Source organism: Hippopotamus amphibius, chromosome 9 (assembly GCF_030028045.1).
Source record: "Hippopotamus amphibius kiboko isolate mHipAmp2 chromosome 9, mHipAmp2.hap2, whole genome shotgun sequence".
NCBI lineage: Eukaryota > Metazoa > Chordata > Mammalia > Artiodactyla > Hippopotamidae > Hippopotamus > Hippopotamus amphibius.
The window spans coordinates 83,358,179-83,372,529 of NC_080194.1; the positions used below are offsets into that span (position 1 = coordinate 83,358,179).

Sequence of the window (14,351 nt, forward strand, 5' to 3'; positions counted from 1 at the left end):
CTTCAACCCACTTTTCCAATTAACCAATCAACAAATTAGTTGTCCCCCTGCGCTGGATATGAGAACCTCTACTGATATTGAGATCTGCCTTTTTTCATACCTTTTCTACCCTTCTTTCCTAAAACGGAACAGCTACTATACGCCTAATACAACGTTGCCACCAGAGTGACTCAGAGCGATCGAATGTTAGGGGAAAGCTTCAAGACGTGCCCCTTTTTGCAAATTCACAATGTCCCCCTTGTATACTAAGGGTAAAGAAATAAGCTAAACTTTGTATAACCCAGATTTTCCCAAACCTATTTCATCATGGTACCCTTTCTTGGGAGCAACACCTATAACATCCTGTAAAGGTACACACTTTGGGAATCAGTGTTTTGGGGCCCATAGAGGAGGTATCATGTATGATCCTTATTCTTGAGCAATTTACAGCTGAGTCGGAGATATACAACATGTAGATTTGGCACACACATATACACACAGAACAGGTAAATAACCGTATTAGTCAATGTATTCTTAGGGTCAAATGATGGGAGAATCAGGAGATGCTACAGATCAGAACAACAGATAAACCATCCACCTCGAAATAACTTTCACAAATGTTGGACCTTGGCCTCGAAAACTTGCTCTTGGTCTGCTGTTTTAGAAAGTTCACATTTCTTGAGTGTGATTGTGTATCGGGCATGACTCTTTATATAAGTTATCTCATTTGGTTTTCTCAACCATGGAAAATGGGTATTATCTCCTTTTGCAAAGAAATAGAGTGATTGCATAGCTAGGGGAAGGGCCTCAATTCATACTCCTGTCTGTCTGGCTTCAAAGCCTGTTTTCTTCCCACTGTGCCCTGTTACCAAGTGTCTTCACGGCCTCCTTCCTGAGCTGGGGTTTAGGGGAATTGTGTGCCCGCCTATATCTGGGGAGCCAGCCTTGGCCTGCGGAGGACAGCTGTGTCATGCTGAGTCCCTAGAGCCTGGACTTCTCATCCTCTCCCTCCCCCTCATCCAGAAGTTCTGAGTTCTGACTTTAAAGGCCCAAGGGTCACTCCCTTGTCCTCTCTCCATGGCCTCTGCGGGGAAGGCATTAATCACATTGGCATTAAGGCCAATGTCAAGTGCTCTGTCACTAGTATCCACATGGAGTGCACTCTGAGCTGCAGAGGGCCCAGGGCAGGAGGGGGCAGGCGACAGCCTCACTCACGCTATTCAGCAAGTTCCCACCATCGTTCCAGGTCCCTTCTGTAGCTCTAACCTGGGTCCTTCTTTCCCCTCTGCTTTGTGCTGCTACAGCCTTTCTTCCCCGCCTCTACCTTCCTCTGCCTCCCCACGTCCGGCTGGAGGTGGCTGTGACCCTGAGCTATAGAGGGGGCTCAGCAGGAAGGGAATGAGAGGCAGGACGAGAGGCAGGATGAGAGGCAGGGTGTGAACTGAAGTCTAAGGTCAGCGGGGAGGCACAGCCAGGAAGGATGGATGGTGTGACCCTCCGTCTCAGGCTGAAGACGTAATTCAGGGCTGCGTCGCCATTGGGGAGTGGGAGGCAGCTGAGGTGATGAGCGTCAGTGGGGGTGCTGGCCTGGACGCCCGGCTCCTCTCTCTCCTACATTTGCCTTTTCTTCCCTCAGAAGTGAGATTGTAGGTGTGTTCACATCAGTCTTCAAAAATGCATGGGGATGGGGATGGGGAGGGAAGGAAGGGTGGGGAACTAACATTTTTTAAGACCCAGTGTGCTAGGGTCTTAGCACTCATTTCATTGCTCTGTCATGATTTCCACAAGAGGTGAGTGTGGCCAGATCACAGAGGAAGAGGGGAAGCCTAGATGTGAAGCCAGGTTTGGCTGCCTCAAAAGCCCACGAGCTTTCCACCATACCCACGGCCCTACAGTGACACAGCATCACAGCATAACACATGGGGCCTCTTCTAGGTTCATGGCTGGGACAGGGGAGGTAGCCTGGGTGCCCCCAGCTTTGGTGTCATAGGTCAGTGCACAGAGATGGAACTCCCCTACAGAGGCTCTCTTCCCTAGGCTGGGGCTTGGAGCTTAGCGTGGACACTGGGCTCTCAGGGCCACCAAGTCCATCTGAGCCATCTGGCTCTCTGACAACATGGAAGAGAGAACAGGCAGGAGCCCTGGGCATCCCCACCACGGGCTCCAGATAGCAAGTCAGAGTAAGATACAGAGGCTAGGCCTGGCTTCATCACTAGGCTCTGGGAATCTCTTCAATCTCCTCTCCTCACCTTAACCCTCAGCTTTCCAGCTCCTTCTCTCCAAATTCGGTTATTGTTTGCCCCCAAGGTAATGTTTCCAAAATGTGCTTCCTCAGCAAAGTGCTGGGGTGGCCCCAAGTCCTCAAGTCCTAGAGTCGGGGGTGGTGGTGTGGATACCGGTGGAGGATGCAGAGCTCCGGCCGCGTCCAGCACCACAGTACAATTCTGGCTGTCCACTGGGGAAGCAGGACCCCCGCCTCCGGGGCAGAGTCCCTAAGATCCCCAAATCCTAGGACCACCTGTGCCTGGGCTCCATGGCTTTTGGAGGCACTCCCATTTGAAATAAAGGGCTGATGATTGACTGAATGATTAATTAGTTTCTACAATCCGTTGGCTTTCTCTCCTTTTCTCTGAAGAAAGAATTCCCGAAACTCCTGGTTCTTCCCCACATTTTGCTGGCCAATATGTCTACAGTCCCAGGCTTGGTATATGTCCTCTGTCTGTGTGTCTATTATTGCCATGCCACGCCAAGAGCTTGCAGACCACTGGGAGCCCACCTGTGCTAGCAGAATCTACCTCCCCATCCCAGACACACACACACACACACACACACACACACACACACACACACACACACACACACACACACACATGGTCACTGGCTTTATTTATTGCTCCAGCCCTCGAATGATGCAAGGTCACAGTTTTGAAGTCACTCCTGATATTCAACCCAAGGCCAGTATGTTGCAACTTAACACTGCACACAAACACAACTACTGTCATGTTAGCTACACATGGCAGGTGCTTTATAAATGTTACACTTAAACCTGAGGCTGTCTCGTCATCTTATGAAAGAGGCTCATGAAAGCAACTGCTCTGCACCTCTGAGCTGAGCTGGTTACATGGGGTCAGGATTTCAGCCTGGGATGCTCTTCTGGTGAGGTGGGGTGGGCTCAACTGCAGCTCCCCAGTCTGTGCCTCCTCTGTCTGCTCTGATCAGAGGGAAAGGGATGCACACCCTCTGCTTCCCCCAGCACTGAGGACTCGGGAAGCAGAAGAGCACTAATGGAAAATCAGTATTGTCTTCCATGGGAGAGGGCAGGGGTGAGCATGGCTACCTGTCACGGGAGGAGGGTTCTGGACCAGTAACCACAGCCCTGGCTCCCATGGAATCTCACCCTGTTCATGAAACAACACTGTCCACTTGCCCAGTACTTTGCCCTCTTCAGAATGTCTGTCCTCATTCCTTCACCCATGTCACACTTTTTTGAGGCAGTAGCCACAAGCACTGGAATCTCCCAGCTTTAGGTCCCATTGAAGCCTCCCGCTGCCCTGGCCTCTGGAAGATAGTATTCCTATCAGAGAGCCTCTCTCTGAGGCCACGCCCTCCACAGATCTGGGGATGACAGTCTAATGGCCAAGGACTTATTCATACCCCACTGCAACTCCACACCCCAACACACACACACTCACCATGAGATGCTGGAAGAGCCAAGAACGCATTATATTGGTGGCATGCTTGGGCAAGACTCCTCGTTTGTTCTTGGACTTCTTATCCTCATTGTCCAGGAGGGAGGTGAGGTCAAGGTTAACCTTCAGGGCATGTGGAGAAAAAATCAGCATCAGCAGCCTGGCGGGCCAGCAGCTAGGGACCTGTTGCCATAGAGACGGCAGGCTCTCGTTGCCAATCCCCTTTCCCAATTCATTCTGAGGGCCCAGGGGAAGTCACCTTTCCTGTCACCCAGCACCAGCCCCTCAGAGAATGGGAGAATGGAAGAAGGAGGAGAAGGAGGAAAAGGGGAGGAGGAGAAGGGGGTGAGAGAGGAGACAGAGGAAATAGGGTCATGCAGAGGGCAGAGGAGAGAGAGATTTGCCATAAACCATCCAAAAGTTATTAGCATTTCTGGGGTACTTTAGAGTTTGCACAGCGCTTTCCTATCCACTACCATGGTCAGCCCTCACCATAGCTCTGTAGGCTGGTGGGGCTGTGTGCAGCTGGTGTTAATCCCTCCTCGATGGATAAGAATTCAGAGACTCAGAGAGGTTAGGTAACTTATCCAAGATGGCAGAGTTAATATCAGATCTCGGGCCTCTGACTCCAGATCTTCTCACTTCCACCCTGGCCCCCTTGTGTACTCTATCCCGCTGAGCTACAGAGTGGCTTGGAGTGCAGACCAGGAACAGGAAGTGCAGGATCCCTCAATGCAACCCCGAGAGGCAGCAAAATCCCAGGAGTTGATAAAACCTTTCCACCCACCTTCTTATCTGTCACGTGGGGGTAACGGTACTCCTTAGAGGGATAGTGAGGACGCGGGGGTTACTGGCGTAAAGTGCCAAGCAGACAGCAGACCGTTCCAGGTGCCCTCCCCCACACCCATGCACGTGTGCACACACCTACACTGCACACACACACTCACCTGTGTGTTCTGGATCTGGATGGCTCCCTGGGGGATTGCTTGGGTGACCACCTGACCCTGGGAGGTTACCATGGTAACCGGCTGGTATAAGGCTCCACCTGAGGAGACAACCAGTTTTGGGGTCCCCTGCCATAGGGGTGGGTAGGAGTGAGGGCAGGCAGGGTTCCCAATTCACTTGGCACTCACGTGTAAACACCCTCTACTCTGGAGGCATTCAGCCTCTGTGGAGGAGGGGTGGCATGGGGACAGGGTCCAGAGAGTAGAGTCTCTCTATGTGTTTAGGGAAGGATCTTTGAGGGGCTCATGAGACTTTGACCCAAATTTGTTCAAACTATCATAATCAGGTCTTGCTAACCGTCTATAAGCTTACAGAACACTTTAGTCAAGAAACTCAGCTGGGAGCCCCTTCCTTGGCAAGGGGCACCCATCCCATTTCCTAGCATGTTTTGTTCAGTGCCCTGCCCCCCAACCCTGAATTCCCTCGGGGCCACCCGGTCTCCTCCCAGGGTGTTCCCCACAATCCCCTGCACAGACCTGACACCACTTGTGAGTTGACGGTTGTCATGGCGATGTTGCCCTGCTGGAGCGCGGAGGCTGGGACCACAATCCCCTGGGGGTTATTGGAGACTCCAGACATGGAATTGGGGGAATTCTGCAGGAGGTCCTGGCAGTAAGGGAGGCGTGGTTTGTGACAACGTCACTAAGAGCTGAGATGCCACAGCCCCAAATTCCTCCTCTCCCCTCCCCCTTCCTACCTTCCCTCCTCCCTCCTGCTGCTCCTCCCAGACCCAGATCAAAAAGGCAATTCTCATGGCTCCCCAGAAAGTGTGAATAAGAAGGCTCAATATTTAAAACAACCAACCAACAATAGTCAGCCATTTAGCCATTTCATTCCCCCGCAAACCTGAGGCATAAATTATCCCATAAACCAGTGGTCCTCACCTTGGCTTCACTTTGGAAGTTCCAGTATTGATGCCTGGGTTGCATCCCCAGAGATTCTAATTTAATTGGTCACGGGTGTAGCCAGGGCTTTGAGGGGGTTGGTTGAAAGCTCCCAGGGTGATTCTAAAGTGAGGCCAGGGCTGGGAACCAGGCTTCACCTGCTCGGCACCTGCTTATCCTTCACATTCAGTTGTCTCCAGATGCCCCCCGCTCACCCGAGGGCCTCGCTTTCCAGTACCTGAATTGCAGCATTTATTACACCAAGCTCCACACAAGGCATCTCCAACATTTTACCTTTGTATCCTTAGCACCTAGTTCAGGGCCTGCCACATCATGGCTACTAAAATATTTGCTAAATAATAATAAAAATTAGCTGCCTGGCCTCTTTATATCCTGTCTCCCAGGGAATCACACACGAGCCTTCCCTCAGTCAGCCTTGGGCACATTTCATCGGCTCCTTCCTCTCCCTCAGGCCCCCAACACAGAGCCCACGGTGGCGGTACCCTCCACCCCGCACAGTCACCTGCCAGCCTGTTTCCCGCAGACAGTCCCAAGCAGCTAAGAAGACCATTTTTTTCCTGGCAGCCTTATCAGTGCCACATAAAAGCTAAGAGTGCTTGGACTTGATGTAGAGGGACAGCAGGGAGGCTCGGTCGTGGGCCTCCAAGAAGGGGCAGCCAGGCCTCCCTGCTTGGTGGCTGGGCGCTCTGCTCTGCTCCGCTTGGGAGGGCTAGTGAGGAAGGAACTGGTTGTGAAAGGTGGGGGTCTCTAGGCTTCATTTGCAGAAAGCAAGGCAGGTGCGAATGAGGCATAGTGGAGGGAGCCTGAGGAGACCTGCCGGGGTCACGTAGCGCCCCCAGACCACAGGTCCTCATGTGAAAACAGGGCTTGAACTGGGTAACCTGCCTAACGTCCAGCTAGGGCTGGCGTTCCCACATCCAAGGCCTGGAATCACAGATGCCAGCCATAAGGATTTAGACAGGGAAATGGTCAAGAAAAGAGGTGGAAAGAAGGCCCCTGGCTTCCCGGCTTTGGTTTTAGGACCGGGAGGAGTTTGGGCCTTCAGGCTGCAGGAAGGTCTAGAGTGTGGAGTGAGGAGAAACGTATGCTTGGAAGAAACCTTGAGCCAGTGACTGCAGACATGGAGTGACAGACCACGAAGAAGTATCAAAGGCCAGGGGACAGCCATGGCAGGTGCCCTCCCAGACCCTGGCACCCGGGAAGCTGGTCAAGCCTCTCAGGAGGAGGCAGTCAGTACTCACACATCTCATTCGATCCAGCTGCTTAACCTCCCATTGGCACCTCCTCCAGAGCTGCCTTTTTTACCCTCCTGGACTGTCCAGCCCAGGGCTGGAGGAGCATGGGCTATAAATAAGCAGGGGCCGGAGCCTGGCTCGCCTCCTCCACACCAGGGCCTCCCATCTGGCTCCTGGGGGTGGGGTGGGGCAGGGAAGGAGGCCTTGCTTCTAGGCTTGGCTCACCTCTGAGGCTGTGCCCTTGGGGAAGGGAGGGGGCGGTTCCTGCCTGGCCTTTTCCTTTCTGGGATCCACGAGGGCCTCCCTGCCAGGGAGGGTTATTCTTTGAGCAGAGCTCTTGGCCTCCCCGTTTGTACAGCTCAGACCAGGAGAACCTAGAAACTGGAAGGGCCTTAAAAGCTGCATGTTCCAACTCCCTGAGGTGCACATAAGAAACGGAAGCTTAGCGGCTTGCCCAAGGTCCCCCAGCTGGGTAGCAGCCACAGGGCTTAGAACACAGCCCTCCTTCATCCACAAACACTGCACTCCCACCCCGTGCCAAGCACTGGGCTGCAAGGTGCTCCTGGCATCACTATATCAATAGTGGGGTTCAATAAATCGTTATTGAAGGCGAGGTGAGACGATAAAGCAACCCAAACCTGGAAGTACAGAGGCAGCGTGGGCACCAGAGGAAAGACGGTGGGCTGGGAATCAGCACCTCAGGGCCCTTCGGTGGGCATCAGTCTCCTCCTTTACAAGCTGCGTCCTGCCCAGTGCTGATGCAGGAATCCTCGAAGCCTGACTCTTCAGCTGTCAGTCTGCTCTGAGCTTGAGCTCCCCTTGTCCCAACCTCCTGGCCAACCATTTGCCCAGGGTGTAAACCAGTCCTGAGATGACGTGAGGCTGAGGCAAACCTGGAAGCTAAATTTAACGGGGGGGAGGAGGGGATCTGCTCCATGCCACTCAGCCTAAAGCTAATGGCAATGGTTTTTCAATAATCTCTGGCTGGAAATCATCCAGGCCATGGTGCTCCTCATTGCAGGAGGATATTTGGGAATTTCAAACATAAAAAGTTGACCCAGACTTTCTCTCCCCACCCCTGCCTCCCTGAAAAGATGTCCAGCAAGGCTAGAAAAACGCAAGCAAAGCCAGTAAAATAAACACAAGATGTATGCCTTGGGGTTCAACCAACACATTTTCACTCACCAGAGGCAAAAGGGTGAGCTATCACCCGGACACGTCACGTCTTATTCAGACTCTGGCTGGTCCCCAGCCTTGTGGCTTGTCTAGCTTCCGTGCCAGCTTCCCTGGTTTGGATAACTAAAGGCAATTTATTCTTTGGATCAGACCCTTCTTCCTACCCTCTCCTCCTACTCTGGGTCTTTGCTGGGAGGTGCTAAGAGGCCAATTTATATCAGCAAAGGAATGGAACGGAGAAATTTGTGGGCAGAGACCGCAGGCAGGGCCTAGGTTGGACACATCTTAGCTGGGACAAAGAAAGGAAGCAAAATCTTGGCATCCCCGAGGTCTGGGGAAATGATATTCATGTCTTACATTTGTAAAATATGAGCTATTTCACTAACCTGCCTGAGTACTGGGGTGTTTTTAAAGACACAGATTCTCAGAGCCATTGAATTAGACCACCAGCAAACCATGTTTTTTTAAAAACCTCTCTCAGATGGTCCCAAAGATCAGATGGGTCTGAAAAGTATCTATTTATCACACACACTGAATATCAGAGAGCATTCTTTCACTGTGCCTTTTCATTTTAATCTCACCACTACCTATGGGGCCAGGAGAGGAGAGATTATTCTGTTTGCCTGAAGAGGAACTGAGGTCCAGAGGATGGAAGTGACCTTCTTGAGTCACATAACTCTACCTCGAACCCAGGTCTTCTGGCTCTGAGTGTAGCACCAATGCTGCCGTGGAGAGATGAGCTTTGGAGTCAGACAGCCAGGCTCCAAGGTAAGCACAGCGTCTGGCATATTTAGGCACCCAATAAATCATTTCCCACTTCCTTTGGCTAAAGTCACTCCACCAGGGAATGGCATAGCCAGGGCTTAAAACCTGTCCTAGAAGTCGTAGGGCCTCATGGGTTCCTCACTTAGCAACAGCAACATGGGTTCCTTGATCTGGGGCTGCGCACCTAGCAGTGGTGGGCAGTCCTTACCACGTGACCCTTCATTCCTGCCTCCCTGCCTACAGTGTTCCTAGGCCAAGGCCAAGCCCAGAAGTCGAAGCTGCAGTCTCTGTCCCAGATGAGCCCCGTGACTTGCCTTTGCAGCTATTTCTGGTCACGCCTTAGTCTCCAGCTTGCTAGAGCCTTGTCTCTATGGAGACTGTGGGGCTGGGTCTCTGGGGACCGAGTACCGGTCTTTTCTGAGGAAGGAGCTACTGTGGCTGCAGTGGGATCCCCTGGGGAGAAGATGTTGGCTAAGCACACAATATTATTACCTTCTCGGTAGCTTCCTCCTGGGGCTCATCAGACTCCAACCCAGGTGGATGCTGCTCTGTCTAGACCCACACAGAGCTGTTTCCCGCCAGGCCCCTTGGCCCCATGAAGAGGCGGGAAGGACATCTGGTAGTTTCAGCGACATTTCAACATCCAGATTCTCACATCCCTGCTTGAGTTGTCCCGGAACCAGGGGTTGAAAGCTGGTTACCTAGCCCAGGAATTCTTTGCCATGTTCCACTAGGAGCATGGCAGTGGCATCCCCAAGCCTCTGGAAACTGCCAGAAGCCTGCGAATCATGAACGCTTTCCTGGCTCCATTGGGCTGGGGAGCATGGGGTCTCTTACTTTCTAGTAGGAAATGGGCCAAAAAGCTGAAAACTTAGAGTTCTCAGGAATGACATCTTTTAGGGCACGGACCAGGTGACCAAAAAGTCAGATGGAAACCAAGGAGCTGGCCTCCACAGGCCTCATCCCACTGCTGCTCTTTATGTGCTGTTTCCCAGAGACACAGGCTGAGGCCCTCCCAGGAGGGGGCAGGGCGAGGTAGAGGAGCAGCGTGAGGACGGCTGAGAGCTTGCACTCCTGGACGCCACCCGTGGGCCCACTGCCAGGCCCTCACTCCCTGGGGCCATCGGTCATTCTTGCTAAACCACAGGGGTCACTGGCTGAGTTTGACTCCACATTTCATTTCTGGAACAAAAAAAAAAGATGACTTGTTCAAAAGGAAGCCCTTACTAAGAAAAAGGGAAAGGCTCTTCCATTACTTTTGGAAGTGTGTGTGTGGGGGTGGTGGTGGTAACAACGACAGATGAACTGGCAATGACTGTGAACCCTGACACTACGGTCTGATGTCAGCCCAGGAGGAGCCACGTCAGCCCCATGAGCCATCTCTCTTCACTGTTAATAGGGAAAGGGCTTGTGCTGCCTGGGAAGACTTAATTTCCACGAAACGAAGAAATTCCTGGAATAAACCCTGATGGGAGGAAGGAATGAAGGAAAGGACTGGTTAGAAAAGTTTTCCTTTAAGTTATTTTGAAATAGTTGGAATTTTTATCCTACTAGGATGCCTGTGAAACAGGAGAGTGAACTGGATGACCTTGCGAAGGCCCTTCCAGTTGGGGATTTTAGAAAAACCAATGCCATTCCCTGGGATGTACTGTGAGAGGGTGGAGGGAGTGGGGGCAGCCGCCCGGCCCGACTGTCTGCCATCCACCCCCAGGCCACTAGGGGTCTCTGCTGATCCACCAGCCCAGACCATGCTCTCCAAGGCCTCCCAAGCCTCCCAGGAGGACGGGATTGTCTTGTCGCTAACCTGCCTGGGCTGGGGGTGGGGAGATGGTTCTGAGCACCTCACTCCTGCTGGAGAGCTTGTCTTGACCCACCCGGGCACGCCCTCGGCACCCTCTTGAACCTTTAATGCTTCCCGTTGGCCCGCTATGCTGGGCACAGAGCACAAGGGTTCTTTCTCACGAATGTGTCTTCTTCCCCTGCTTGGCTGCAGGGTTTTTGAGGGAAAGAGGTCTCTCTTTGAATTTCCCCCAAACTGCCTAGCACAGTGTTGGGTGTGTGATAGATGCTCAGTAGATGGGTGGGTGGCCTGAGCGGGCTGCAGCCTGGAACTGGGTGTGTGCCTGGGAGGTTGCCGCTGTCCCCAGACACCCCGTTCTTGGCCATTTCCCTCCAGTTCTGGCAGAGCCAGTGTCCTGTCTCAGGCTGGGAAAAGCTGGGTTCCCAAACCCGGGGAAGCCAGTCACATGTAAACAAGCCACCTAATCCGGTTCCTGTCCCACTCCGATTGGGAGATTTCACCTCAAGGGAACAAGCAGCAGCTGCCGATCTTAAGGAACATTCCCTCAGAAGGAGGGAGCCGCTGGGTTTCTCAGCCGAGCATGGCCGCCCTCTTGGGGTTGCGGGGGTGGGGCACAGCTAGGAACCCAGAAGAGGCCCATAAAGCAGGAAGGCAGTGGAACTCCTGGAACTCAACTTCCTGTCACTTGGGTCTGGGGGTGTCCCCTTTCCATCTCAGCAGTGACCTTGCAGGGTGGATCACGGCCCCCATGATTGGCCACGGGGCAGCACTTGCAGGGGCTGGGCCGAGGTGCCAGCCCCCCACCCCCTTGGCCTCCTGATAACCTTGACAATGCAAACTCCTTGTGGGTCAGTAGGCAAGCCCCCTCCCCCAGGCAGGGAGGTACCGATTAGTGCCCTTCCTATTTTTCTGGAATTTCGGAACCGTGCTTACTTTGTACCTCTCCCTTCCCTGCTTTCAATCTGTTAGCAAATCCAAACTCTTGCTTCCCAGCAATTGGTTTCTTGCTAGTCTCTGAATCTACACGCTTCCCCGCTCAGGGCCTAGGACCCCGATTTTCCTTCCTACGTGTCGCAGAAAAAGTAAAAGGATCTGGTAAATGAAAATAACTCTGCAGGAGCCCATGCCTGACTCTACCGCTTATTAGGTGTGTGACCTTGAGCCAGTGCCTTAAGTGCTCTGAGTTTCCCTTCCCTTGGGTGTAAAATGGAGAAAATAATGTGCACATTGCAGGCTGGTTGTGAGGCGTAAGCAAAATAATCTATGTCAGGCACCTGGTACACACAATATCTGAGGCCAGGGAGCTCAATAAACATGGATGTTCTTCCCTTTCTCTGCCACTTCTTCCTTGAGGAGCTCAAGAGGTGGCGACTAGGTTCATTTGTCTCTAACGTGTCTCCAAGCTTTACCCCATTGCCTACATTCTCCACTGTCTCTAAAGTCTTTGGCAATTGGCTGTGATGATCAGACTCAAAGCATAACCTCCCACAAATTTGGCTGCAAGATACTCCATCATTACATTTGCAGTTAGAGATTGTGTCGCAGTAGTTTTCATGCCCTTGGAACCCAGCAGGCTCAGTAGGTGCTTGAATAGATGCACGAGGCATGAGTAAGTGATGTTCTCCCCTCTACCCCGATCCCTTCTCTCCAGGGACTGTGAAAGGCTCTCTCTGTTCCTTACCTTCTCCAGACTTCTCTCTACACTGGGAACACTCACACTGAGAGCTCCCAGATAGTCTGCTAACCGCCCTCCACTCCCCCAAGCCTGCCTGATATGCCGCCTCCCCCAGGAAGTGCTCCCAAGGTCAGTGAATCTGCCGCTTCTCCAATCACAATAGGCTTTGAAGACCCTCCTGCTGGCCCTGCTGAGGTTTGCTCATCCTGTCTCTGAGCAGGAACAGACCCTGGCCAGGAGGGCATGCAGGCTGGGGCCTGGGCTTTCCCCCAGGGAGGAAGAAGGATGCTGAGTGGTGACTGGACAACCTCAGGCCACACACATGGCTTGCTCAATCCAGACGCCTTCTCACGGCTGCCTTCCTGCCCTTCCCCGGGGTCCCCTTGCCCCTGAGCACTCTGTACTCACATACCTTATCTAGATCTCGGGTGTGACTCAAGCTCCCTCCCACTGAGACTGGGCGCTCATCCTAGACAACTCACTGTGTTCTCCCAGGACCTAGCACGGTGCGTACAGTAAGCGTCCCGCAAATGCTTGGCAACTGAACGAGAACCATGGCTCAGCCCGATTTGCCCTGGAATAGAGCTGAGCTTTAATCTCCACGGGGAAAGAAGGATGGATTTCAGGTCAAATTAATGCTTGAGCGAGGCGGGTGGGAGGGTGTCTCCAGAGGCATGGTTTAGTGTGTGCCATCAAGGAAGAGCTTCCTCACTGAGGATCTGCCCCACAGGAAGCCCGGGCTCTGCTGAGTAAGAAGCCTGGGTGTCATCAGGTGCAGGCAGGGCAGGATGGCTTCCTGGGGAGGGGAAAGAACAGGCTGTGGCCCAAGCCCTTGGAAACCCTGGTTTAGCTCTCCTGCTTGGTAGAAGCAGTCTTCCTGGCTCTGCACTCCAATTCCACCCCGCTAAGAGAAAGAAAGCTCACACAGAGAAGTGGAAGGCCAAGTGGGGAGTATGCCCCGACCCCACAGAGCTGGATGGGGACACAGTACAGCATCAGAGAGAGTGGGACCCGTTTGAATAAAAAAATATCTCCCACGTTGCAACACGAGGCTGAATGATCAGCACACAAACAAAACCATGAAGCAGCAGTTTGCAACAAAGCTGGTAGGCGGCTGGAATGTTGATCCGAGGATCATGTACCAGAGGGGAGACACTCCTCCCCAGGCCAGGCTGGCGCTCGGTGCGGCTATTTCAGGCTGGGGGGGGATTAAGGTCGAACCATGATGAATGTGTGCGCGTGCGCGCACACACACAAACACACACACACACACACACACACACACACACACACACACACGCTCCTCCTCTCTCCTCTCCTGCATCAGCTCCTGTGCCAGACCCCAGGCCTGTCTCCTCACTCAGTCTCCTGGCCCTGAGGGTCTCCACTTCCTGGGAAGGCCCAGGCCAGCAGCACCCACCTCTGCGAGGCAGAGTCGGGAGCCTGACCTGGGGATGTGGACGGGGCAGCGCAGGGCACACCCTACTCACCTTCTCCTCCCCACACACCTGGGACGCTGCACCGACACTGCCCCCCCACCGTGCCCCCTCCCCCACCTCCACCAGGGCCACCATCTCTCTTTCCGTCTATTCTCTTTTCCGCCTCTGTCTGTCTTCAGCCTCACTTTCCTCTTCCTTGGTCTGTGTCTCTTTGTCTTTGTGGCTCTTTTCCTCTAGTTCTTCAGCCTCTCTGTACCTCCCTCTCAAATGTGACCCTTGATATTTGTTTCTTTCCCTCTGTCTTTCTCCCTACTTCTCCTTTCCTCCTTTGCTTCCTCTTGCCTCCTTTGATTTCTCTCCATCTTTCTCATCGTGTTATTCTTTCAACAGATATTGACTGGCCACCTAATATGCACCAGACTCTGTGTGGCTACTCTTGGATGTGGGTTATAAGAAGATGTAAAATACTGTCTCTACTCAAAAAATGTTTGTGATCCAGGAGAGGAAAACGGGGCTCACACAGGTGATGATAACGTAAAGTCTCGTGCGATATTTACCATACAAATGGCCCACTGTGCCCAGGAGTCAGTTGAGAGAAAGAAACGTCTGTGCTTTGGGGTGGGGTGTCAGAGAGGCCTCCACGGAGAGAGCAGCCTTGTTACTGCCCTTGGGAGAGAGGCTG

At 53.0% G+C, this 14,351-nt stretch overlaps 1 protein-coding gene across 2 annotated transcripts in view; it reads right to left on the reverse strand.

Moving 5' to 3' along the window:
• PKNOX2 (PBX/knotted 1 homeobox 2) overlaps window positions 1–14,351 on the reverse strand; it is a 256,121-nt gene that overhangs the window by 16,496 nt on the left and 225,274 nt on the right. For both annotated transcript variants that reach the window (XM_057695958.1, XM_057695959.1), the window contains 3 exons: window positions 5,150–5,279; window positions 4,616–4,713; window positions 3,672–3,791 (listed from right to left, as the gene is read on the reverse strand). In XM_057695958.1, the coding sequence (XP_057551941.1) occupies window positions 3,672–3,791; window positions 4,616–4,713; window positions 5,150–5,279 (348 nt within the window). The remainder of the gene's footprint in view (window positions 1–3,671; window positions 3,792–4,615; window positions 4,714–5,149; window positions 5,280–14,351) is intronic.